The 27,125-nt window shown below is 33.5% G+C and overlaps 4 protein-coding genes and 1 long non-coding RNA gene across 14 annotated transcripts; 3 read left to right on the top strand and 2 right to left on the bottom strand.

Annotated features, from left to right (window-relative positions):
* The first annotated feature begins 1,361 nt into the window (after positions 1-1,361).
* Positions 1,362-5,274, top strand: LOC117154426 (protein TAPT1 homolog). 2 transcript variants are annotated; one of them, XM_076625468.1, is made up of 7 exons: positions 1,362-1,658; positions 1,992-2,146; positions 2,342-2,439; positions 2,856-3,184; positions 3,558-3,655; positions 3,806-4,021; positions 4,109-5,274. In XM_076625468.1, the coding sequence occupies exons 2-7, from the start codon at positions 2,096-2,098 to the stop codon at positions 4,475-4,477; spliced, it is 1,161 nt and encodes a 386-aa protein (XP_076481583.1). In that variant the 5' UTR covers positions 1,362-1,658; positions 1,992-2,095; the 3' UTR covers positions 4,478-5,274. The 2 variants fall into 2 exon arrangements, with proteins under 2 accessions (XP_076481583.1, XP_033185289.1); XM_033329398.2 differs by having other exon boundaries at positions 1,362-1,762.
* Positions 4,687-17,672, bottom strand: LOC143303750 (uncharacterized). Of its 9 annotated transcripts, XM_076625480.1 has the most exons (8): positions 17,127-17,672; positions 16,758-16,909; positions 15,451-15,514; positions 8,407-8,894; positions 8,161-8,245; positions 7,348-7,479; positions 5,494-5,744; positions 4,687-5,022 (listed from the first exon to the last, which is right to left on the bottom strand). In XM_076625480.1, exons 7-8 carry the CDS (start codon positions 5,692-5,694, stop codon positions 4,780-4,782), a joined length of 444 nt encoding a protein of 147 aa, XP_076481595.1. In that variant the 5' UTR covers positions 5,695-5,744; positions 7,348-7,479; positions 8,161-8,245; positions 8,407-8,894; positions 15,451-15,514; positions 16,758-16,909; positions 17,127-17,672; the 3' UTR covers positions 4,687-4,779. The 9 variants fall into 9 exon arrangements, 8 of the variants coding, with proteins under 8 accessions (XP_076481595.1, XP_076481596.1, XP_076481594.1 ...); XM_076625481.1 differs by lacking the exon at positions 15,451-15,514; XM_076625479.1 differs by lacking the exons at positions 15,451-15,514; positions 16,758-16,909; positions 17,127-17,672 and adding exons at positions 11,879-12,010; positions 12,167-12,302.
* Hex70c (hexamerin 70c) lies at positions 9,422-14,029 on the top strand. The gene is made up of 6 exons (XM_033329397.2): positions 9,422-9,643; positions 9,888-10,221; positions 10,814-11,229; positions 11,570-11,886; positions 12,194-12,549; positions 13,526-14,029. The coding sequence occupies exons 1-6, from the start codon at positions 9,422-9,424 to the stop codon at positions 13,933-13,935; spliced, it is 2,055 nt and encodes a 684-aa protein (XP_033185288.2). The 3' UTR covers positions 13,936-14,029.
* A 3,073-nt stretch (positions 17,673-20,745) lies between the features above and the next one.
* HEX70b (hexamerin 70b) lies at positions 20,746-24,548 on the top strand. Its single transcript, XM_033329396.2, has 7 exons — positions 20,746-20,968; positions 21,495-21,828; positions 22,064-22,310; positions 22,590-22,758; positions 22,939-23,255; positions 23,379-23,731; positions 23,825-24,548. Exons 1-7 carry the CDS (start codon positions 20,750-20,752, stop codon positions 24,250-24,252), a joined length of 2,067 nt encoding a protein of 688 aa, XP_033185287.1. The 5' UTR covers positions 20,746-20,749; the 3' UTR covers positions 24,253-24,548.
* Positions 22,284-25,773, bottom strand: LOC143303752 (uncharacterized). The gene is made up of 3 exons (XR_013060367.1): positions 25,694-25,773; positions 22,597-24,223; positions 22,284-22,378 (listed from the first exon to the last, which is right to left on the bottom strand). It is a non-coding gene; the product is annotated as an uncharacterized LOC143303752 (long non-coding RNA).
* Positions 25,774-27,125: the final 1,352 nt, after the last annotated feature.

Raw genomic sequence — 27,125 nt, 5'->3', positions numbered from 1 at the left:
AAGTAAACACACGTGTGATAATATGTTTATTTTGGACGAAGAAAATTTAAGGATTTGAAATGTAATTACCTGCACTAATTACATATTAGCAATTTAATATGTGTCATATTTAATTTAATTAAACGAAATTGATTAATAAATAGGAAGCATAAAGATGACTATTTTTACGATATTTTATATATGTATAATCTTTATATCTACCACAAGTTCATATAAACAGGGTATTTGGCTACAGATTTTTCATAATTTAAGGGGTGATTCTTGATGCCGAAATAAGACGAAAATTAAGAATAAAGAAATTGCGTTTTTGGCTTTGTTTTTTAGTTATTAGCAATTAAAAATCGGACAAAATATCCCTGACGCGAGCAAACCTCCTTACACGAAAGAAAGGCTATAGCCGCCTAAGCAAAGGAGTGCACAGTAATCCTTAATCCAAACGACATATGGGCGGTAGTTTACTTCGTACAAGTTGTAGAGAAGAAAACTATGATATTCAGAGACGTAAACTTCTCATCACAAAATGTCAAATTAATATTCTATATTATTTTATATATCTGTATGTTTATGCTACATATATAAATTTACTGTACCAGTAGTAAATTCTCTTGCATAACAAGAGTAAATTCAGTAATAAAGCATGTTATACATATAAATTTTATAAGTTACATCTCAACTATTTCAACTACTTCAGTCAAAGTTGTGAAATTTATTATAAATGAGTTTATAACCTATATCCTGTAACTTATCATTTTATTAATATTTATTTATATTTTATATAAATATATATATATTTTTTATATATATTATTTATTTATATTACATTACTTATTAAGTAGTATTATTTATATTAAGCTATAATTAGTAATAGTATATTATGAGTTACATTATAAATTCAAACTTAGCATACAGTAAATGATTAACTTATATTTAAACATTTGAAGGTTATAAGATATTATTTAGCAAACTGATAAATTTAGATTAGATAAATATCTATTTTCTATTTAAAAATTGTAGCTATCAAATTATTTTTATAATATAATGTATCTTCTAATACGTATATTTCAATTACAGACTAAACATGTTACATTCAGTAATTAGTACTTGAGTATAGTAACATATTATATTATATTATATAGTACATAGCATACGACATATTATATATTACTTTGTAATAGTAATTTGTACTATCGATGAATTCTTTATTATGTAATAAGATGAATCAAAACAAAATAAAATAAATCCAAGATACAAGAATAATATAAAACAATTAACACTTTAAAAAACGCTTGAGGGTCAATATTGCAAAAAGTTCAATATAAACGTCAGTTACGCAAACGATCCATAGGTAGAGACATTATTTTTATGCTAAATGTTCTTATTCGTCCGTGTTAGTTCATGTTCATAGATATAGAGCGATTTTAATTTATATAATGTTTTGCAAAGAAAATTATAACTTGATCCTTTACATAATCGGCGAATCGAGATTTAGAAGTAAAGAAGTAATTTAAATAATTCGGAATAAATCAACAGGAGACGAGAAATTTAAAGTTAAAAGCGGTCCTATAGTGAAACGAGAAATTTTGAGGTTAGGAAATAATAATAAAAAAACACGCAGAAATGAATACCGAAGAAAATTGGCGAAGTTATACTGATAAAACGTACGTAAAAATTAAACCTACGAAACAATTGGATAGTCATATTAATAAAATTCAAGATATGAAAGCCCAATTAAACGTTGGGGAATATCAGCATAGAAAACCAGGTAATTTTGTTTGAACTGTCATCTGTTTGGTAAATTGTTTATTAACATGAAATTATAAATTTTTCGTAATAATGTACAGAGTGTTATAAAATGAGGGAACTAAGACTTTAAGAGCTTATGGTGCTTACTAAGAAGAATAAAAATGTTTAAGAAATATAGGTTCTAAAAGCAATCTTTTCTTTTTTTTTGTAAATTTTTATATTATAAATGTTTTTCATTGTCATTACAGGTGTGTCTCTTACACAATTTTTACGAACAGAATTAACAAGAGGCTATCAGTTAGAGAATGATGAGGAAAGTTTCTCTGCAAGGAGAGAAAAACTTTATTCATTTATGAAAATTCCAAAAGAAGTTGAAAAATTTATGGCCTATGGATTTTTGCAAGTACGCATATATGGAATGTTTCTTTATAAGTATTAAATAAGTTTAATATGCAGTTTGTAAAAGTAATCTAATTATTTTTTATAGTATTTCACATAATCTTAATGCTTTCATGAATTTAAGATTAATGTTCTTCTATGTCATATATATGTATGTGTGTTAAAGATAAGTGTATAATAGAACAATTTTCTGTTGCAGTGTGCAGATTCTTTTCTATTTGTTTATACATTTTTACCACTAAGATTCATGATGGCACTATGGACAATGGTTACAAGACCCCTATGGCATTGTCTTGGGTAAATTTATATTTATATTGGTTAACATGTTCAAGATTGACAATGTCATATATATGCAATAGAATATCTAAACAAAAACATTGTCATATATACATCTAAGGAAGATATTAATATCCACAGATATCAGGAAAATAAAGTCATATGAAAGTGTGTAGAAAAACAAAATTGATATTGATTGAAAGTTAAAGTAATATACAAGGTGGCTCAGCTAAATGGGATCACCTAAATATCTGCCTTATTTATTATGCTCATATAGCCTGGGTCAATTGCTAAGTATCACTTTTTATAGATTTATACAAATAATGAATCATAAAAGGGACAAAAGCTATTCATAAATACTCCCAAATGTTCATTCATACCACATTAAAATTTGATTACACATATTCTATTCTATATAAAATAAATTTATGGTCTAGAAAGAAGAGGGATTTAAGAGTTGGAGAACGATACCTAAGACCAGCAGAAATGTGTGACCTTTTAAAAGGAATCGTGGTGATCAGCTGTTGGGCAGCTACATGGAAGGTTGACACTTCGATGATGTACCATTTGGTGAAAAGTCAGTCTGTGATAAAACTCTACATATTTTATAATATGTTGGAAGTCGGTGATAAATTATTCAGTGCTTTTGGGCAAGATATAATAGATGCCCTTTTGTGGACAGCTACAGAGCCTAGATCAAAGTCACAAGCAAGATCTCAACATTTGGGCATCCTACCTCATCTATTGTTTGCTTTTACCTATGTTTGTATCCTTTCTATAAACATTGGGTGTAGGAGAGAATTTTGTACTACATTTAATATTACTTTGGAAGATTTATTAGAATCTATGAGGTTTTGATTTAGGTTTATTACTGAAGATATTAGTTTTCTATATTTTAATGAATGTTTAAATTAAAGCACTATTACAACTACAGTATTGAAAGTATTAATTGTATAACTCAAATTTTTTAAGACCTTTTAACCTTGAAAATATCAAAATAGTAATTACAATTCATTTCAAACTTTATAGTGCATTATTATCACTAAAAATTGAAAATATTTCAGTTATATTATATGGAGTGCATTATATTGAGATATAAATGATTTTAATATTTTCCTATGCAATATTTACTTTCATAGTATTACACAGTATTTTGGTACTTTTCCAAGCCACAACTTTGAATGTTGCTATAAACAGTAGCAACAAAGCTCTGCTCACTATAATGATGTCTAATAATGTAAGTCATTACTAATATGTTACTCTCCATAGAGCATTTTTAAAAGAATTGAATAAAAAAAGTTATTTGTATAAAAATAATAAGAAAAATCAAGAAACACACATTCTACAGTGGAACATAATAATGCTATTGCATGAACTTCTATTTCAGTTTGTAGAATTGAAAGGTTCTGTATTTAAGAAATTTGACAAGAACAATCTCTTTCAACTATCTTGTGCAGACGTAAGGGAACGTTTTCATTTAATGATGCTCCTTCTTGCTGTAAATCTTCAAACAATGAAGGAATATGCATGGAAAGCTGAACGACTCGCAGTGCTTCTTCCAGATTGTATAATGTTGCTTTCTGCTGAAGTCCTTGTAGATTGGGTAAATAGATTATCATAGTTTTCAGAGATAACCATCAGAAAGAAACTTGTCTTTTTAAGTCATTTATCGAATTACTTTCTACAATAGGTTAAACACGCCTTTATAACTCGTTTCAATGAACTTCATTCAACAGTATACAGAGATTATACTATTAAAGTAGCCTATGATATGGCTCAAACTCGGCAGGAGAGCGCCTTCTCTGATCCATCAGATGTAGTAGCCCGTAGGATGGGTTTTATTCCCCTTCCTCTAGGAGTTGCAATAGGAAGAGTTCTTTGTACGACTATTACACCACCTGTTCAACCAGCCAATATAATTTTGTTGCTTCTAGCCTATTTTATTCTGGTGACATTCAAGATCTTAAATAGCTTGATAATTCTTGGCAAAGCATGTGATATAATCTTGTCACATTCCAAAAAATCGGACAATAAAGTGACGTATAATTGTATGGAATAGTATTTGAATATGAAAAATATGAAAATGAATATGAAAAAATTTAGAACAAAATTGTAATTATGTTTTTATAACATTTTGTTCTTCTTCTTACTTGGGACTGGTAATTGATAATTATTGGATTATAAATTCAATTAAGGACTGTAGTGTTTTACAGGAAAAGATTTGAATATTATTATGTATATAAAAGATGTAGAAAGAAATAGTTCACATTTATACTTGTATGAAATATTTATATTTATTGAACCAGTGGTATTTTTTAATATATTAAATATTAGACGTACTTTTTTTCATTAAGTAATGTCTTATGAATATTCTATTGGCTTTGCTCCACAGACAGAACTTTTAGCTAAGTTTTTACCTGTGCATCTTCGTTTAAATTTCTTCTTCATTTTATACAATGCAGAGGATAATTTATTTTCTTCGTGCTTTGGAAATGTGATATTGTACACTGGTATGTTGCTGCGTTGTTTATCTCTAGTCACAGGTGATCGCAAAATGTATAGATAGTTACTAGGATCCAAGAATGTTCTGAGTGTGGTAACTTTCTAAAAGTACATATGCAATATTCATAGAAATTAGTTGATTTTAATTTTAGTGTATTTTAAAAAATTTATTTTAGGAAAATTCCCTGGGTTATCATTGTAATATTTTGAAATACATGTTCTTTTATGTAATTTGAAATATTTTATGTTTCATGTTATATTTTATATAATCAATTTGTAAAAAAAAGAGCAACACAATCAATTCTGACTTCATTGTGATTTTCAATTTAAAATTAATAAACATAAATAAGAAAATATTTGTATGTAACTTATTTATTGATATATTTGTAATAAGTAATAACAATAATTTTAAGCAAATTTATATAAATTTAATTATTTACCATAATAAAACTCTCCCTCATTTTTTAAATAATGATATTAATTCACCATTATTTACCATCATTTAAAAGTATAGTTAAAGTAGATTTAACAATGATTCACTTCTGTAAATAGGGCATAAGAACTATAACTTACTCTAGCATACAACTCAAATTCTTTTAAGCGATCCTGCATCTCTGTCACCCATGGTAACAAGCTGTTTTCAAAAGTTTCATGCCTATGTAGGCATTGTACATTATTTTGTAATCTTTCAATAATCATTTTAAGTGCTATGGCCATATTAGCATACTCAGAGGATGCTAGAATTATGTCTTTCTCTGAAAGTGGAAGGTGCATTTCTCACAAGTTTTTATTACCCGTCTTCAAAATATTAAGTGATTTGATATCTAAAATAAGTAATATTTTAAATAAAATATCTTGTAATTTTAGTGTATGAAATCGTTACTTAGTTTCGAATTAGAAACTATATAGTTCTTGAGGTAAAAGTTTTTGATACTGAAATAAATTCAAGAAAATATTCCATTTATTTATAGATTAAGGTTTATATAATGAAATTTATTTCAAATATAATTCAATTTTATAAGAGATAGAAAATAATTTAATTTAAATTAATTTAAAATAATTTTGCTCCTATATTCTTATTTGGAAAATATTCAGCACTTAGTTTTGAAGCAATATTTAATAAAAAAACATAAAAATCTATATATTTAATCACCATTATAACAGTAGTGGTAGTAATAATAGTAATAATGAATCATAGTATATTAATTTTGTATCATATGCTCTGTATTATGATTTATTACCTTACCTTTTACCAAATTAATATGTTCATATATAAATCTTACTATTTTGGATTTTTAAAGAAGTATATTTATGTATTCAAAATGACTAATAAAATAAATAGATAACATTTTTGCTGTAAACAAACTGAATTTAGTTACACATTAAATAAAAATGTGATATTTATAAACATTAAATTTTCATATGTACTACAACAAAATTAATATAACAAGATCTAACGTTTCACATATTACAATTCAATATACAATTTATAAATGTCGGTTAGTATTATAAGTTTGCATTATAACATAATTGTAGAATTGTTGCTTTAGTTACCGACTTGAAGTAAAAGTGTGTATGTATGTATAATTTCATTACTTATCAGTGCAGCAGATAAGGTGTACGAAATTTTCCCTTGAATCGAATGTTCAAGACATTGACCTTATGCACCATATTTATCAATTAAATTAATAACGAAATTATACACCTATGTGTATTTTATTTATTCTACGAAAGTATTTTTATTTTAACGAAAGTATGTCCAAAATAATGGAATAATGAAATTAAAGAATTAACTAATAATCTTATAGATGATTATTAAGAAAAATGTTTATCTTTATCTTCTTCTTATTTCTTACTAGAAGTAGTACAGTATTTAATATTTTTGCAAAAATAATTAAACGCTGTCTAATAATAAATGTTTAATTAATTATATTCTAATATTTTCTGTAAATATGATAATATTCATAATATTATTTATTCGTACTATCCATGATTTAATATTAACAAGATAAATCAACGAAAAGTATCAAGTTAAGCATAATTTTCGTTAATATATTTTCTTAATATTAAAACATGAATAATAAAAACAGATAATATTATACAATAATAATACAAATATAAATAATGTTATTGTAGTATAAGTCTTACAGAAAAATATTCTCATTTTATCTTCCCTCTTCTTTTATTTATTACACAATCTTATTTTGCCATTTACAAGATTATGTACGAATAAATGTTTGACTTCTGATAAATCCTATTTCAACATTATTCTTAACCCAAACAATACTATGACATTTTTATCATATGGCCACCATATTAATTAATAAACTTTCGAAAATAGTATAATTCTATTTCGTTTACAAAAAAACAGAAATCAAGCGACAAATATAATTATTTTTTCCTTCTTTTTTTTTACATTCAACATACCGTTCCGTAAAAGTCTGTGAAATCCATTCCATTAACTTTAGTGTTTTTCCATATGCCTGTTATTCTCACATTAATCTATTCAAACAATAACACTTCTCGTGCTCGTATTTTGCCTTTAATCCACGTCACGCTCTGCAATTAAGAGACAAATGTTATTTACTTATTCACTGACCCGTGAATTACATATTCGTTTGCGACATTGAATATTATTGAGATAAAAAAAACCGACAGAAATGTGAGAAACAGATACGCCAATCCGTTTTAATTACTTTCCACGTTATTAATATATATTTTGTTTCTATAGTTAATAGAAGTAATTTAACAAATTTCTATGGACCTGTGTCATTGGTTCCGAGGATCATTGTATCCCTTTTATCGCTTAGATCGTCTTACGTTCGTTCGTGTAAGGAAATTTGTCAGTCCTCGGCGTACTTTTACTTGATATCTTAAGCTACATGTACAATATACATTTGATTGATACACTTGATCAGATTAGAAATTCATACTTCGATTTAAGAAACGACAGAGATACATTCTGCGTATAGAAAATAATTCAGTATAAAAGCCAGCATAGAGAATAATTTAAAAGATTGCGGATCAATATAAGAATTACTGAATTAAGTAAAACGCCCTAATAATCGTAATATTGCTTCATTGATGTAGCTGCAAATAACGAAAGAAAAAAAAAATTATTTATTCATTAAATATCGTGAATTATATAATATACGTTCGAATGATTTGATTACAAAATTTATACTTCAATTTCGAAGCGTTTATTGTTCTACGAAGAGAAGGATATAATGTTAAACATACATGGAGGAACATACTCGCTGCCAGATCATAGAAGAATTTTCCATTCAAATAACTCTCTTTACGTTAGCTAAGGTAGTGGGGCAGTCTGAAAAATTCACAATAGAGTGACTGAAACGTTCTACGATTTAATTAGAAAGAAACAGAAAGTAGAACACAGATGATTAATAACTGTTTCCATTAACAATGCTTAATAAAAAAGTAGACAGGAATACGTAACGAATAATAATAAGAAATAAATGTATTTACCTTGACTCTAATAATGCTATAACGAGGCTCCCAAAAGTGCTTGTCATCTTTTTAGATTACTAAACGACTATCAGGATTACATAAAATACACAGACTGGGATAAAGTTCTAGTTTGACCAAAACGATGTTCGTTGAATCAACACGTATAGTCATTAGAATATTCGAAACGTCAATTGAATAATCAATGGGCTCATTCTGAAACATTCTTCGGACGATTCTTGCGTTTTTTTAAATGCGTGAAATATAATTAGGTCCTGCAACGAGACACGCTTACCAGGGGAGTGTCGAAGGCAGTTTTCAATTGGTCATTGCATCGCGAGTATTTTAATTACTACTCGTGAAATTGATATTCACCGTCTAGGTAAATATTAAAATTTGGTAGATTAGCCAAGGATCTTTAAATATTGATCTTCTATTGGTTTAAACATCGATTATGATCGACGTGATCGGTACGATGACTTCAGCCTGCCACAGGTTTAAATCAGCCACTAGAAACAAGTAATAAGATAAGTAACATAAATAATGCATCGTATAAATACGTAATAATAATCAATAATAATGAATTTCATAGAAAATTAACAAGAATATTTGTAACGTATTGGTAGAAGCTTAAAGATCGCAACAAGATTAACTCCGTGCATCTCGAGATTACAAAATTTTTCCCAGAAATAAAATACGAAGATAATCGACTGTATCCTACTAGGAATCGAAATATTTCAAGTAGACGTAAACTGATCGCTATACGATTGCACGTGCCAGTTTCAAACGTATGGAAATCGTATTGGCGCACAATCCTATGTCGAATCTTTTCCTTTCGACGGATGTGCCTGTTAATAATCAACCGTACAAATATACAGGAATATTGATGACACACAGTATCTCCGTGAGCATGATGTGGGTCAGAGGTTCAGCGTGATTATTGTATTCCGAATAAGTATAAAAGCACGCGGTGGATCGTCAACCGGTACACAGCGACCAACTGAATCCAGGGTGTAGCCGAATTTTCATCGCGGGGATGTTCAAGTTGACTTTATTAGCGGCGCTAGTCGCTATTTGCGTAGCGCAGAGCACATCGTTCTCCGGAAGTCGCACCGCCGACATGGACTTCCTCCATAAGCAGAAGAAGATCTTCGATCTGTTGCTGTACGTTAGACAGGCAGACCTAAGCGATGCTGAATGGTATGACATAGGAAGGAACTACAACATGGAAACAAATATGGACATGTACAAAGACAAGGTGATTCCTCCATGTTCACGGTTTCATGACCGTAGCTATAATTATTCGATGAGTTATACCTGCTACCATTTCATCGAATCGATCCCGAACGTTTAACCATTATAATTTAACAACATTCGATTAAAATGACAATCGATCATGATGCATTAATTTCTACTACGATGGACGTATCGTAGTAATAATTGTTGTTACAATATATCCTAATTTTTGAACATTACGTATGTCTTGCATCTACTTGTTTCAGAATGTCGTACAAAAGTTCTTTTGGTGGTACAAGCAAGGAATGTTCCTTGTCCGTGATGCCATCTTCACACCATTCAACACCGAGCACATGTACGAAATGAGAATGCTGTTCGAGTTGTTCTACAACGCCAAGGACTTCCAAACGTTCTACAAAACTGCTTGTTGGGCCCGACTTCGCATGAACAGCGACATGTTCACTACGGCGTTCTCCGTTGCCGTGTTCTACAGAAGCGACTGCAAATACATGAGACTGCCAGCGATCTACGAGATCTACCCTAACTATTTCTTCGATTCAAGCGTGATACAAGAAGCACAGCACTTGAAGATGTCTCAAGGTAGCTATACCTTTCTATTTTACAGTATAGTTATAGAGTAAATGTTACATATTACTAGTTACATATAGAGTAGTTAGATAGAGTAGTTGAAAATAGTGTGGCGGATGAAAAGAGAGTCGTGCGTTTCGTCCCGGGACTACCGGTGGACTCGTCAGTAGTCCCGGGAGTCCCTGCCTTAGACGTAGAGGGAGTCTCGCTAGGTGCGGTATTTGTATCAATCGCTCGTATATTCGACCGCTAGCGAGTTAGACAGACTCGTTGTCGTCGTAGCCCTCTAGTGTTGGCGGTTGGTACCAGCGGATCGCCCGGGAGGTGTTGCGCCGCGTTGATGCCTCGACCTGTCGGCGTCCTGTTGATACCGATCCGCCACAATAGCAATCTGAAATTGAATTTCAAATGATTCGTCTAATACGTGAGTAGCAATCTATTTTTCAAATAACATATTCAGACCCTGTTTTCTCCTAAACGAGAATCTACAAAATATAGAACAGGGAACAAAGGACATTTTTTATAAAGATTCTAATAGCGGAAAGTCTTGGAAAAGTCCCCATCCTTCGATTTGAAATAAATAAAGTCAACCTTCTTCTTTCAGGAACTGGTGCCGGAATGGGCAACATCGAAACTTACGTAGTGACCGCCAACTACTCGAGCAGTTACATGATGCCATACATGGACGACGAATATAAACTCGACTACTTCATGGAGGATATCGGAATGAACGCGTATTACTACTACATCCGACAGATATTCCCCTTCTGGATGTCCAGCAGCAAATACAACATGCCTAAAGAGATACGTGGACAATTTTATTATTTCATCCACCAGCAATTATTGGCTAGGTACTTCCTTGAACGAATGTCAAACGACCTTGGTAAGATAGAGGACTTCGACTGGAACAAGTCAATCTACCCTGGATACTTCTCCACGATGATGTACCCCAATGGCATACCTTTCCCACAAAGAGACAGATATTCGGCTCTACCCTATTATAAACACAAGTATCTTAAGGTGAGTGTTACATTTTATCTCAATAACAACAAGCTTAAAAGTTTGCTTCTTTAGGACTAAGTTAATTCCAAGAAAAACAGCTAGTACTTACTTAAAACCTGACAACCTTCAGTTTAAACTGAAAAAATTTCAATAATACAATTCACAAAGCCATCGTCGATAAAAGGCAAATTATTTACTTTGCAAGAATTATTAGCAGGGGCAAAACATGCCAACAACGGCCGATATAAGTAACAAAGAAGGAAATTCAAAGTATACGTTGAATCTTCCAAAAATAACGATCGTGATGTCTGATACGAAGAGTAAAATGAAAATTCAAAGTGCACGTTCGATTCTCCAGGAAATCAATGCCCTGGAGTTGCGTATAATGGACGCCATCGACTCTGGCTATCTGATAGACCAATATGGAAAGAAGGTAGACATCTACACATCGGAAGGTTTGAACATACTCGGCAACGTGATAGAAGGGAATGTAGACTCTTGCAACACCAGATTCTACGGCATGTACGACGCACTTGCACGCGACATCCTTGGCTTCAACTTCGACTTCTACAACAAGAACAAGGTGATCCCCAGCGTCCTGCAATCCTACTGTACCAGCATGAGAGATCCGGCATTCTATATGCTTTACAAAAAGATCATGACTTACTTCTTCAGGTATGTTGGCTGTTTAGAAGATGTCAGAAAGATATGTAAACGACATCAGATCGTTATTAACGTATTCGTATCGTTACAAGCAGAAGTCTCGACGAAGAGCTAATTTTTGCTATCCTGTAACAAACTTTTCAATCAATTTATCAGTATCTTTCGTAAGATTCGGTTTAAATACGTCTTATTAGATAATAATCATCTGTACGCACGAATATCTGCAATTACAATTAATCTCAACTACTCGTTACAGTAATTTGAAAAGTTTTATGTATTTTCTGCCTCTTACTAATTGTTACGCGTTATGTTCGCGCAGATACAAGAAATTCCAGCCTCAGTACTCTCAGAGCGAACTGCAAGTGCCAGGTGTGAAATTCGAATCCGTGAATATCGACAAACTGAACACGTACTTCGACACCTGCGACACTCTGATCAGTAATGCAGTATCAGTGGATAGCTTCAAGGGTGGAATGTACCTTCGTCTGAAGGCACGACGCGCTTGCCTCAACTACCAGCCGTTCACCTACAAAATCAACATCAATTCCGACAAAGAAATGAAGGGAATGCTGAGAATCTTCCTTGGGCCAGCCTTCGACGAGGTGCAACAGGATATGATCTACTTACAGAAGTACCATTACTACTTCGTGGAAATGGACAGATTCGCCGTGAACCGTTAGTATCTTGTTTATTTTTCTTTATTATTCTCCGTACGAATAATATATTATCCAATATGCTATTTAACGCTAATCTTATCAGTCCCGGTCAAATTTCAAAATTTATTTAAAGTCGTACATTCATCGTTACTCCTTTTCTTCTTCTAACTTTATGTAAATTCTTTATATTATCTGGTTAATCAATTTCTCGATTTTCGTTAATGTAAGAACTTGCAGAAAGTTAGATGAACGAAGAAAATAACGACCAATGTACAATTTTAAATTAAATTTTGAAACCGGTCATTTGACCGGGCTTGGTAATGTTAGTGTTAACACCAGTTAGCTGTTGCGACCTCTTTGGAAAGCGTGGAGCCTAAAACGTGTCGCGGATGAATCGCTGCTAGATGAAAAGAGAGGTTTGCGTTTCGTCCCGGGACTATCGGTGGACTCGCTAGTAAGGTTATGCCTGGTAGCCCCTGTCTTACACATAGAGAGAGTCTCGCTAGGTGCGGTATTTGTATCATTCGCCCGTATATTCGACCGCTAGCGAGATAGACTCGTTGTCGTCGTAGCCCTCTGGTGTTGGCGGTTGGTACCCGCGTTGATGCCTCGACCTGTCGGCGTCCTATTGATACCGATCCGCCACAAACGTATCGCAAAAAGTAAGCGATGACGAGTATACTCGTCCAACACAGAGTCTGCGTGGCTGTCACGATATAGAATTAAGTTGCAACGAAATGACTGTTTTTTTAATTTTGTTACTGGTAGGACTCGTCGTAACACAAAATATTGCAATTTCTTCATGACGAGTATACTCGTCAAAAACAGCTAACTTGATCAATCAAGCTTAAAGAACCTCTTTAGTTCTTGATCGATGCGAGAAGACAGTACGCGATGAAGCAAGCTGTTTTCTACCTTCATTATTATTATTATTATTATTACTATTAGAAAATTAAAGATCGATGTTCAATCGAGCCTTCTGTTTACTCTCACAGTCCATTCTGGAAGCAACAGCATCGAACGTCGCAGCTCGGAGTCCCTCACCACTGCACCTGGCATGATGTCAAGTGACATATACTACGACAAACTGAACAAGGCAATCAGTGGAAGCGAGCCGTTCACGTACTCCGAAAGGATGTTCGGTTTCCCAGAACGCCTCACTCTGCCAAGTGGTAAACCAGAAGGTTTAAGGTACAAGATGTTCTTCTTCCTGAGCTCGTTGGAAGAAAACAGCATGAACTCGTACGAAATGCCTCTGTATGGAAAAATGATGTTCGACAACATGCCATTCGGATTCCCATTGGACAGACCCATGTTCGCATGGAACTACACCATTCCTAACATGTTCTTCAAGGACGTGTACATTTACAATCGTCCTTACGAAAAAGAAAGGATGAATTACTAAACCGATGAGATTTTTATAAACAGTGTTTTCCCTTTATCGATTGTTAACGATCTTGCAAAAGATTCTTCGAATAAAGAATTCTGAATGAAACGAACTTTTGTGTTATATTTCTGTTTACGTATTGGCCTTCTATTATACACGTTGTATCAACAGCTTTCTTCATAAGATCATTCCAAAATTAATCAAATAATTCTTTAGTGTTATGCCTTCTAACTTTATCGGTCACCTCGTACGTTATATATTCATGTGTTCGTTTCTTGTATTAGCGTGATCGTTAACGATGTCCTCAAGTAGTCGCAAACAGGTTCGAACGTTCATCGAATGAATTCGAAACCTCCAGCAGAAGCTAAACGCGACATATCCGAACCCTATACGGATACTTGCAGATAAAGAAGGTATTCTTAACACTTTACCGACCGCTAACGATTCAACAGCATACGCACGTCCGACCGGCATCTCAGGCGCAGATTCTCCCTAGCGCCGGCTCTGTTTCGGTTTAGATTCTCCAATATCATTCTTTTTGTTCATTGCGAACGGTACGTTTTTCAAATTAATATAAAACTGTGGGAGCTTTCAAAGCAACGCAACTGACGCAACCGAGCAAGGTACCTTAGTACTAAATAACAAATTACTGCTCAAATAACGAGAAAGATTGTTGGCGACAAAAAGCCGATTAATAGGCTATCGGTTGGTAAGCATCGGTGACGGAAAACCGATTAATCGGCTATCGATCGGTAAAGTGTTAAGTAGAATTTAAACACTGGTCGAACAAGTTTGGAACTTTACGAGTACCTATAAATCTTCCATTCGCTCAAAGTTATTTTTCTCGGCTATCGTTCTTAAATAGCTACAAGTACGACAACAGTTCAAGTAAGATTTACAGCAATCCCGTTTACCGTCTACGATTCTGTATAATTTTCCTTTTGTTGGAAGAATTCAATTTCAACGACAGTTTCAATCGACGAAATGTTTCAGTCCCTCGTTGACGACGTTTTATCAACTTTCCCGAGAATGGAAATTGTCGAGGCGAGAGTAAAGTCAGCATTGTGTTTGTGTTACGGTGTTCAAATTTTTATTCCGAGTTGTTCTAGGGATGTAAGTACGTGTTCCAAAAGAAGAACCCTTTGCCTGTACATTATTGTTGTTAAAATAAAGAGAAATATCCATTGTGTTACGGATGTTAGCGTTGGCTAATTTTTTCCTAAACTAAGTACGATATTGAAACGATATTTTGGAACAATGTCTAGAACAGCTAAAACCATTGAACACGTTGAGGGACATCTTCTAATGTAAAATATGTAAAATACGTTCGATTTTTAAGAAATGCAGGGCGGGTGAACAGTGCAACCTTTTGCGGTTGCTTCCAAGATCTTTTGAAATAAATCATTATTTGCTTTGGAACAACGTAGAACAAACATGGAACAACTGGGAACAACAATAGAAAATACAAGATTTATACAAATTATAGTCGAAGATCGAATATCTGGTAAGTACAATGAACCAATTATTGCATACATTTTATTAGTAGCTTCCCAGCTCCATGAATCTTGGATTGGTCTCGATGAAAATATTCGAACATCTACGCAAAAAATTTGTGTTGTTGTGTTACGTGCATTAAAGGGGACTTTTTGAAATTTCGTTAGTCCTGCAATGAGGCACAACTATCGTGATTAGATGTAATAATACAATTTGAAACCAATTCGTAAATAAACGTGAAAGTTACGAGACATTTATCGCAAACACCTGGAGGAAAATTAGCATACAACATGAATAATAGTTTGAAACATACAACTAGTGCCTCGCTGAATATCGTGGCTTATTAAGGGGGGGCTAAGGTTAATTCGTACAAAAATAAGGCATGTTTTTGTGAATTATTTGTGACGACACAGTTAAAATCTCTTTATTAAAACGAATAGTAGATTAAAGTATGACATTCGAAGAATATTGTATAAAATTTTCACGGAGAAATATTAAAAAATACGGCAATAGCAGCGATTATTCCGACGTGTCTCGGAAAAAAAGTAGAATTGCGGTGCCCCTGATAACTGGGTGCTGGATCATCTGAAATAAAAAAATCATAGTTCATTCGTTAGGTAACAGTTTTCCCCAGGTAACACTGGGAGGGTTTTTCGAAATTTCAATTTTTCACTTTTTTGGAACACTTTGAAGGGAAAATTAGCCGATTTTGCGAAAATTTCCAAAAAAGTGTTCCAAAAAAGTGAAAAATTGAAATTTCGAAAAAGCCTCCCAGCGTTACCCGCGGAAAACTGTTACCTAACGAATGAACTTTGATTTTTTGATTTCAGATGATCCAGCATCAAGTTATCAGGGGCACCGCAATTCTACCTTTTTTTCCGAGACACGTCCAAATAATTGCTGTCATTGCCGTATTTTTTAATATTTCTCCGTGAAAATTTTATACAATATTCTTCGAATGTCATGCTTTAATCTACTATTCGTTTTAATAAAGAGATTTTTAACTGTGTCGTCACAAATAATTCACAAAAACATGCCTTATTTTTGTACGAATTAACCTTAGCCCCCTCCCCTTAATATAGCGAATAATTTACCATTCAAATACTATATGGATATCTTTGCGAAAAGTATGCTTCCAGTAAATATCTCGTAACTTTTACATACATTTTCAGATGCCTTTCAAGTTTTATCAATATAATCACGTAGTCGCCTCTCGTGATACGGTGCTAATGAACTTTAATTTTAATGTTTCTGGATAATATATGTATACATATAAAGTTTGTAGTTTATATGTGTGTGTGTGTGTGTGTGTGCTCGAGTACTTTCGTGAGCCACTGTATACGTACTTTGATCAGCCAATAAGTTCGCGAATCACATCTTCGCACTTTTTTTCTCTCCAACATCCACATCGTGTTCGCCGCGTCTGCTATCATTTTCAATCTTCTGTCTCCACGCACAGACATAGAACGCACTTTCAACGCACTTTCATCACCTCTTCCTACGAATACACATAACTTTAACATTTTACCGATCTATTAGCTTGTCCGAAAAGTTTCTTTCATTTTATGAGGAAATAACAGATGCACAACATTTTTTATTTTATATTATTTTATCGAATTCCGTACGATCCATTTTATTCTATTGCTACAAATAAAAATGTTGTGCATCTATTATTTCCTTGTAAAACGAAAGAAACCATTGGAACAGCCTAATACTTAAGAAATTTCACAGCACCCAAACTTAAGAACCATAGCGGTTTAAACATTCGTTTTTACATCCTGATGCTGATGCTTTTCAAACCTACTTATCCTTTAAGAATAAGTCGGTTTCGAGACTCTTAAGTTTTACTCTTATTTCGCCGCTGGCACAAAGTCAACAATTATAACGTTCACTCTGCAAACAACAAACTGAAACTGCTCTAGATCTACTCCTAACTCAACGTACTACATAAAACGAATGATGCAATATTTTTCAACATTGCAAATTATTATTTTTATACTTGCGATCGCAGGGAATACGCATTTATGGGAATATGCATTTCGACCAGCTACGCAAGATTCCCTTTCTTTCATTTATTTCTCTTACGTTCGCTATCCCTGTCATTAAGAAGCCCAGACGTTGTACATACGAGCACGCCGAAAACTATTATACAAGATTCTGAACACTTTGAAGGCGAAGAAACCAACACTCCAAATTGTATTTTTTGAGTCATCGAAAAAATTGAAAGGGTCGCTCGGAATGTTCGTTCTTTACACTTCGATTCGATATACATTTACTGAATTACATAACTTTGTTTCATCTTTCGCGCGACTATCGTTCAGGAACGTTCCAGGTTTCTTGGCAAAAAATTTTTCAATGTGATTTTTCGTGTCGACGAAATTTCTTAAAAATTCCAATCAACTTTCCCACCAGCATTTGACGAATGTGATATTCTATTAAAAATCAATGAGCATGTTTAAAGATACTTCTAGTAACGTTTTTTAGTGCGATATGCTCAAGGACTTAGAATTTATTATTTTATTAAATTCCTTAAAAATCGAAACGAACTTTCCAGTATTATATCTAATATATTGATAACAGTTTCGTATTATTCAAGTATGTAATGTAAAAACACATTCGTAACATTTTATGTATACCATTCATTGCTCTCTTTACTGTTTTATTCAACAGTAGTTAACGTTTTTATAGGATAGAATATCAAGTATGTAAGAGGCCAATTCGCGTCTCCTGTCGATAAAATATTAGGATTCATAACTTGTTACGACGTTATCGCGTTTTTACTACTTTAAAATCTATAGATCCATAAATTATATACGATATTAATTAATAGATAGATTACTGCATATGGCTAAAATCCACGCGAAACTGCTTTTCTTAGATTTTGCTCACATAGCTATTGCAACGTATTACCAGTTTAATTCACATTGTGAATAATTCTTATCGCACAATTGGTGGAAAAATAGAGTTTCATTTAATAAAATATCCACGACCCTCGAATTTCGTAAAAAAATTACCGCGAAGAAATAGCGAAATTCCCTTTAAATAGCGTGAATTTCGTTTCGAGAACCTTTCTCGCGCCACAAAATAAATAACATATTCGTCACTTCGATATCATTTAGCTGGACCATCTTTTATAACAATGTCTCACGCATAGTCTTGCACTATAAACTTAACGTATCTTAAACATACTTCAGACGCAACTTAACATGTAAGAAGTTCGTTCACATTCGACACACAGAAAGTTCATTCGCTTCTACGATTTTTAACAGCGCCGTGGTATCGGTTCTCGCTCTATCATTCGCCAAGCCACTCGCAAACCGATCTAAGACAGCTAATTAGCGGATAATTTAAATTTACAATCTGTCAATGCCGCAGAGAAGGTAGCAAATGCTGCTTGTAATTATATACAAACTGTATATATAAACTTGTCGTTAATTTACAGACTATTACAAAGGTACTTGAGAGTAATAGTGATAGGAAAACATATATATATATACAGGGTGGTTGGTAACTGGTGAGACAACGATCTACAGTGAGATCCGTTATAACGAGACGCGATAAAGTACGACGCGTACCGAGCGAAAATTCAAAGTCGATTTTCTCGAAAACAAAGCCTCGAAAGAAAAATTTGTATTCTATATTTTCGACTTCTTTTTTCGCCTAGAATCACCCCCTTTCCGCTTGTACCACCAGTTACCAATCATCCTGTATATATATATATATATATATATATATATATATATATATATATATATATATATATTATACGCATATGTACTAGAAATATATAAAAGAAATGCCAAAAGTAGAAAATATGTGATAGGTATATTATAAGAAAGGATTTCTCTGACATCACCGTGTCATAGGTCACTAAACTCGATTATGATATAACGTAATAAGAAGCTGTTTTAAATATTATGCAAAAACATGATAACTTCCAAATGATCTTCAACGTGATCTCACGCAGCCTCCTTTTTTAATGGTTTTTCTTTTATCGAACAGTGTTTACTTTTATAATACACTAGCGTTTATACTTTCCTTTCAATTTCTTCATTTAACGAAATTGTTATTGTTAGGCTATTTGGAAGAAAATTAATCTTTATTTCCTATTGTTATCCGAAATGATTAAATACCTGTGTAATGAATCTATATTTTCAGATATTTTTATCTATTATTTTCTATCCAAGCAATTATTCTTCTTGTTTATTTGTCATCGTTATTTTAATGAAAAACGTCTAAAGCCGACTAGAAGAACGAAAAATTCTTAAATCAGAATTCTCGTTAATTGCAAATTGTGTAATTAAAATCGAATCGTTATCGTGCAAAAAATGATTCGGAACGTTTGCCGGGCGATTAGGTGGACGTAATGTTTGTAGAAACGAGCAGAAAATATTTTGTTAACGTAGGTCTTCGAATCAATCTCGACTGCGATAATATTCGATAAAAATGGTTGTTTATTTCAACCCGAGACTGATTTTTATGTAATCGTGTTCTTTCTAGAAAAAATAGTTTCTTAATTTTTAATTATTAAAATTATTGGTTAATTATTAACTTAATTATTGGTTTGATGTATTCTTCAGGTTTCAGTTTGACAGGACAATATTTATCCATGCATTTGTCATATCCCATATCACCGTAGTTAAATTTATTAGAAAACTTGATACTATATCCTTAATAGAATCGATACTATATCCTTAATAGTATCCTAAATACTTAAATACGAGAATATTCGAACGAACAATTCGTCTATAGCACTATAACCGTTAGCGAACATGAACGCGATTAAAGTATTTACACTAGATCCTTCCTCCTACAGTGGCAGACAAAGGAAAGTTTGCAGGCTAAGAAGTATGAAAAGACAACATAATTGTACAAAATGGACTTATGTCTAATAAGAGCAACGAATAAACGTACAAATAATATGTAGCGTCGAATAGACGGCTGTTATAAACATTGTAAGCAATTTTTAGTAGAAATTTTTAACAGAAAAGTTACTGAAATTCATAGTCTATCCATTCTTTCATCTGCCACTGCATCAACTAAAAATTAACCACAGCTATTTACCAAATTTCAAATTCACAACGAACCGTAGTTTTTTGTTGAATTGCGAAACTCTACCGATATACCGATCGAATCAGCCAAATTGCATCCTTTGTCTTTATCAGCAATTGCGACACGAAACCGAACGCGTGATAAGTCGTTTACTTTCACTACCCTCGCGACCTCACCCTAATTCGACCCCGATAGAGATTATAGATTTGTTTATCGAAGTCCAAACATTTTGAGTCCGGTATATAAACTGATCACCGGACCGGTCTCCTCCAACCGCTGTTCAACGATGAAGGCCGCTTTAGTAATTTTCGCCAGTTTCTGCTTGCTGGCCCAGGCAGTGCACCAACTGCCCAGCCAGGTCGCTGACTCTACTTATCTGACCAAGCAGAAGAACATCTACGAACTGTTTTGGCACGTCGACCAACCCACTGTATACCATCCTGAACTCTACCAGAAGGCTCGCACCTTCAACATCGCGGAGAACGTCGTCCAATACAACGACCAGGTAGGATATACGGCTGACTCGTGAATAGACTGCAGATTTTTGTACAAACTTATGCCCTTATGAATAGGATTCAAGAAATAGAGATTCGTCTTGCATGTTAAAAATTACAACGAATATTCTGATGCAGATGAGTTGCGTATCGTTATATCTTTAAATTTTGCACGACAATTTATGTTCATATACCTTGTACATTTACAAATTTCATTAGTAACGAGTAGACTGCGGACCAAATAGATATGCTTGCAAATATATATTGTTTTACAGCATCTAGAATAATTTCTGTAGCGTTGAACGCATCTTTTCTCTCATATATTGAAACGCAAATCTCTTTAAAGGAAAGGAATTGTTTCTTTCCGTTTCCAAGAACTCTTTTCGCATAGAAGTATTATTAACTGAACGCAACGAAAGCAGAAAATCGAGTCTTATGTTCGGTATTCAACTAGCAAATATTAAAATCTGCGGTCTATTAATTGGAAGAATCATCTTCTCGCTGCTAACGATTAACATATAATTGATAATATAATAGGAAGCAGTGACGGAGTTCATTCAGCTCTTGAAACATGGAATGCTACCACGTGGACAAGTGTTCACCGTGATGAACCCTGAGATGCGCCACCAAGCTGTGACGCTTTTCCGTGTTTTGTACAGTGCCAAAACCTTCGACGTGTTCTATAACACCGCTGTCTGGGCTAGATTCTACGTAAACGAGCTAATGTACACGTACGCTTTAAGCGTGGCTGTGATCCATCGTCATGACACCAAATTGATCAAGTTGCCGCCATTGTACGAAGTGCTTCCACACTTTTTCTTCAACGACGATGTCATGCAAAGAACTTACGATATCGCCATGGGCAGCACAGGTTGGCTATGTTAATAATCTTTTCTTCTTTTTCAAGCCCGCTTCGTTCTTTCGATTGTTCTTGACCCAAGCGTATTCTTTTAACATTAAAAGATAGCTCAAGTCTGAGCCGAATATGGAAAAGTTGTTATTCATATGCATGATTTTTGAGTTTTGAATCTTACGTTGAACATGCTCTTGAAATATTAGAAACTTGTTTTGTTTGCTACGCAACGTTTTTGTTTGAACTTGAACAGTTGACGAAAAGAAAACCGTGGGCAATGTCGACCAATACGTACTTTTGGCCAACTACAGCGGATGGTATTTGACGAGGCACGATGTACCCGAACAGAAATTGAACTATTTTACCGAAGACGTTGGCCTGAATAACTTCTACTTCATGATCAACCACGATTTCCCATCTTTCATGTCTTCCGAGATGCTTCACACCCCAAAAATCCGTGGTGAATATTATTTCTTCAGCCACAAGCAATTGTTGACCAGGTATGTTAAGAATTGCTCGATTACGCGTTCAATTTACTTCAAATAGAAACACGAGTCTTGACACTTTCCTACGACGTGAATAATATAGTAATTTGTATAAATTTTGGAAAAACAATTTCTTTTACAAGATATGATTTGCTTCGTATAAAAATGTAACAGAATAATTTATTTGTAAGAAGACGTTCCATTCATGCGAATGTACATTTACTTTATAGAAATTTAAAATAATACTAATTAACATCGCTTCTAATGGCTACTATTTAAAATTCATGTTTTCAGATACTACCTCGAGAGACTGTGTAACGACATGGGTGAAATTAGTTACGTGAGCGTAAACCACCCCATAGTAACTGGATACTATCCCACCATGCAATTCCGCAATGGGCTTCCGTTCCCACACAGAGAAACCGGTGCTGTTGTGCCTCTTCACATGCAAAAATACGTCCAGGTAAGTTTTGTATTCATTCAATAATAATCGTCGGTCGAGAAGAAGGTGATTCCAGGAAGGTGGAAAAGATATATTTTTCGAAAATATAAAGTAAAAGTTTTTCGTACGACCCATCGTTTTCGATCAAATTAAATCAAAATCAAATGTGAAAATTCCATTCTACGTGCACGCTATTTACAGATGCTTCAGGACTTGCACACTAGGATCTCAACCGCCATCGATCTCGGTTTCGTCTTGGACACCAATGGTAATCGTGTCAATATCTACGAAAAAAACGGATTGAACGTTCTTGGTAACATCGTTCAAGGTAACGTTGACAGCATCAACATGCAATTTTACGGACAGTTGGACATGCTCGTAAGAAAAATCTTTGGATTTGGTTATGAATCGCATGTCAAAAACCAAGTGGTACCATCTGCTCTCGAACTTTGGTCCACCAGCTTGAGAGATCCCGTGTTCTACAGCATCTACAAGACTATCCTCAATTATTACCACAGGTTTGTCTTACCTCTCATTTAATCTCGTTGTTACATTTGTCATGTGTCATTGTTACTCTTTTAAATCTTCCTCCAAGAGATCCCAAGAATAGAGGAGCCAATAAGTAAAGATTCTTCTTCCAGATACAAGGAAAATGTCCCCAGTTACACCGTAGATGAATTGAGCTTCTCTGGTGTGACCATTCAATCCGTAACTGTAGACAAACTCGTCACCTACTTCGATCACTTTGAATCCCTGCTCAGCAACGGAGTGTCCGTTCGTGGCTACAAAGAAGCCAGGAACACTTTGATCCAGGCTCGTCAATACCGTCTGAATCACAAACCATTCACCTATCATATTACCGTCAACTGCGACAAAGCCACCACGGGTGTAGTTCGCATTTTCCTTGGTCCAAAATACGATGAATTTGGTCATGAAATTGACTTGGTCCACAGCTACATGAACTTCATGCAGATGGATGAATTCATGGTTGATCGTACGTATATATATTTTATTATTCTTATTATTCATCAATTCATATTAATGTTCACGTCCAACGCTAATGTTTGTTCGATTATTCGTGTTACAGTGAAGTCTGGAATCAACAAAATCGACAGAAGCAGCCACGAATCCATCTTCGTTGTTCCTGACGAGACCGCCAGCCACATTCTTTACAAAAAGCTCGTAAATAGCATCGAAGATGGCGTAACTTTCAAGTACTCTGAACAGCCTTATGGCTTCCCTGAAAGACTCCTTCTGCCAAAAGGTAAAAAGGGCGGTATGCCCTACAACCTTTTCGTCATCATTTCGCCGGTCGACCAGTCAGTCACCGTCCAAATAAATTCTCCCATATGGGGTCACATGACCGACGATGGACGTTCCATGGGCTTCCCTCTGGACAGGCCTGTCACTTCTCTGCTCTTCAACGTGCCTAACGTGCATCTGACGGAAGTTGTGGTTCATCATGGAACTGAGCAAGAACTGAACACTGTCGATGAAACAAAACTTTCCATGTAGTTTTTCTAAGTTAGTTCGTAAATGTTAATTCTTTAATAACTCCTTAATAATTTCCTTAAAGAGGAAACGACAAAGAGATGTAGAAAGAGACGAAATAAAATAATGTAAAAATTATTGGCTTGGATGTTTCACTATTTTATTATCCTATATTGCGATGCATAAACAGCGTTAGTCTTATCTATGAAGAATAAATATTGATATGGATACATAGAAGGTTCAATAGTTGATTAGCTCAGTCTGTTGATTTTGCTTCTTGTAATTACATCACCAATTTTTAAAACTGATTATCATCATCAGTCATAGGAAAAACGCTAAATGAGACTGGAGAAGGTTTAACAGAACTGAAAGCAATAATAGAGAAAAGAAGGGCAAACGACAGGAAGGATGCACAGCAAGGAGGTGAAAGACCAAAGTTCCAATAGTCTTCAGTCATTAGTTGCTAATTTGTAGTTTCTAGTTTTAGTTTTTAGGGATAGAATAAGTAAGGTAGTGCAATAGAATAGAGTAGAAAAGAGGGGAGGTAGACATATAAGAAGAGAAATAGACATAAGAGATGTAAAACCGAAAGTTCGTCCAAAGCCGAAAGGCACGGACTAAGCAATAATAATAATAATAATAATAACTAAACGTGGTCAAAAAAGATCACATTTTTTATGACTTGAACTAGAATAATATAAGCGTTTATTACGTATATTTAAACTTCTCTTCTTCAATTTTTAATAATTAAACTTTGCATGATACGATATTTAATAATTATCATTGATCGATATCATTCAACGGTAAGTGATAAAATTATATCGTTAAACTAATGTTTCGTTTAGAGACGGAAATCAGCTTATCCTATAAAAGCCTTAGAGAAACAGAAAAATAGTTATCACAACGATTAATTTAAATGCAGTAATTAGAACCACTATGAGTAAACAAACCTAACCATACTAAGCTATGCATATGTACTTATAACCACACAACGATCATGTCAAAGGCGTAATGCCCTTAAAATTAACAGAAAATAAAAATCAATTTCAAAAGTTGATCTTATTCAGTTGAAACATTACATTAAGTATAACAGAGATAAGACGTAGAGACATTAGCAAAATTGTCGAGATATTAAACAGCAATTAAAAGACCAGACTATTGACCAATCTAATTATCGAACTATCAAACGTCTGTTCACACGGCAAAACAACAGCTGTGCAGACAAGAGAACTTCATTTCCGGCATAAATCATATCCAATTATCGTCGAGACAATATTATCTTCGTGAATTATTATTAAAGGAACTATCCAGACTAATAAGAGAAGAAAGTGAGAGCAAGTGTTCCATACGAATCATACGATAATGCTAATCAAACGATAACGTATTTTTATACATTCGTGTAATTAAACGCGATTACGTGAAAGTACTTATTGCATGCTAAAAGTTCAATGTAGATAAAACTCACCCTGTATATACAAGTTTTCTTGCATACGCATTTCTCTTGCTTACGTATATTTGCAACTTGCGTTAATAGAAATGCGTACCGATACGTGCGCGCATGCGCAACTGCTTTCTAATTGTACCGAAGTTCAAGAGCGCCTTTTTTAATTTCTGTATTATTTCGTGCTCTTCGTACCAATTTCTCTGTTTTTATTGGTACTCTGTACGATATAATACATCATTTTTCGGTTACTAAATTAACTAGATATAATATGAAAATTATTACCAGAAAGCAGATTTTTATGCGAATTCATATTTTTGAGAATATATGTATATAAAAAAGTATAACTCCGGTAGAAAAATGTTTTATTCACCAAGTATTCTAGGAAACATTATACTTGGATACTTTATATATTTTTTCATATTATATGCATTCTGTGCAATTTTGCACTTTCAGAATTCCTATAAATGCGTAAAAATCCATAGACCAGTTGTTATAAATTTATTATTAATTTTTACAAATTTTAAAGTGGATATTATAACAGGCGTAATCGCTATCATCGTGAACTGAGAGGCAAAGTTTGTTCTGATAAGGAAAATAGTGTAAAATTAGATTTGTTTCCATCTTAAATTTTTTGTAATTTATCATAGAACATCAGTAAGCAAATATTTCTATCTAGTTAAGTCTATAAAGGCAGACAGAAAAAATATAATTTCTTAGTTGTTTGAACTTTGAAATAATGAGTATTGGAAATATGTGCATTAAATATTTCTTGAAAAAAACTTATTATAAATTTTGATTCTCAATTTATATGTATATGATGTAAAATTAATTTATATGAATTAAAAACATAATTAACAACGATCTCTGTTGAAAATGACAACGTGAGTTCGGGCTCACCATTCATATGCAGATGCGCTAGTTACAATAAATAGTAACTAGAAGATAGTTCTAGATACGATCGATAGATTTAATCGATTTTATCCCTAGTCCATGTAAGAAAGTGCAATAAAGGTTTTTCGGCCCAGAACGGTATGATAGATTTATCCAAAGAATAAAATAATAACTATTGTGATCCTACCTCTGAATACAGAAATAACAACAATCCCCCTGCTACTTCCCCTCCTAAGAAAAATGAAATGTACAACTTTTAATTCCTTAAAATCTGTGGAGCATTGTATTATATTCGTTCGTTGTATTAAAGGCTGATGCCTATTACAATTTTTTCACGTATCTCCTAGCTTATTGCATTTTGTTTCTATCTTAATTTATTCCTCAAAGCTAAATCTTACTTCTGTATTCATTTAATAATAAATATATCTATATCTTAATTTTGCTGTAGAGGTTACAATATGTCAGTCTTTGGTGTTTCATCCTTATTCGTTTTTCTTCGATTTCTTTATTTGCTTATGCAGAAAACTCAACTTCATGCTTCCCTTTGTGATGTTTACCAGTT

Source organism: Bombus vancouverensis, chromosome 16, assembly GCF_051014615.1.
Source record: "Bombus vancouverensis nearcticus chromosome 16, iyBomVanc1_principal, whole genome shotgun sequence".
Classification (NCBI taxonomy): Eukaryota; Metazoa; Arthropoda; class Insecta; order Hymenoptera; family Apidae; genus Bombus; species Bombus vancouverensis.
This window is presented reverse-complemented; position numbering and strand designations above follow the sequence as displayed.

Coding starts and splice junctions, on each gene's coding strand:
- LOC117154426 (XM_033329398.2), top strand. CDS start 1,618: ATGAATACCGAAGAAAATTGGCGAAGTTATACTGATAAAACGTACGTA. Junction 1,763..1,991: donor ATATCAGCATAGAAAACCAG/GTAATTTTGTTT, acceptor TTGTCATTACAG/GTGTGTCTCTTACACAATTT. Junction 2,147..2,341: donor TGGCCTATGGATTTTTGCAA/GTACGCATATAT, acceptor TTTCTGTTGCAG/TGTGCAGATTCTTTTCTATT.
- LOC143303750 (XM_076625480.1), bottom strand. CDS start 5,694: ATGCACCTTCCACTTTCAGAGAAAGACATAATTCTAGCATCCTCTGAG. Junction 5,023..5,493: donor AATTTGAGTTGTATGCTAGA/GTAAGTTATAGT, acceptor ATGTACTTTTAG/AAAGTTACCACACTCAGAAC.
- Hex70c (XM_033329397.2), top strand. CDS start 9,422: ATGTTCAAGTTGACTTTATTAGCGGCGCTAGTCGCTATTTGCGTAGCG. Junction 10,222..10,813: donor GCACTTGAAGATGTCTCAAG/GTAGCTATACCT, acceptor TTCTTCTTTCAG/GAACTGGTGCCGGAATGGGC. Junction 11,230..11,569: donor ATAAACACAAGTATCTTAAG/GTGAGTGTTACA, acceptor TCGATTCTCCAG/GAAATCAATGCCCTGGAGTT.
- HEX70b (XM_033329396.2), top strand. CDS start 20,750: ATGAAGGCCGCTTTAGTAATTTTCGCCAGTTTCTGCTTGCTGGCCCAG. Junction 21,829..22,063: donor TATCGCCATGGGCAGCACAG/GTTGGCTATGTT, acceptor GAACTTGAACAG/TTGACGAAAAGAAAACCGTG. Junction 22,311..22,589: donor CACAAGCAATTGTTGACCAG/GTATGTTAAGAA, acceptor TCATGTTTTCAG/ATACTACCTCGAGAGACTGT.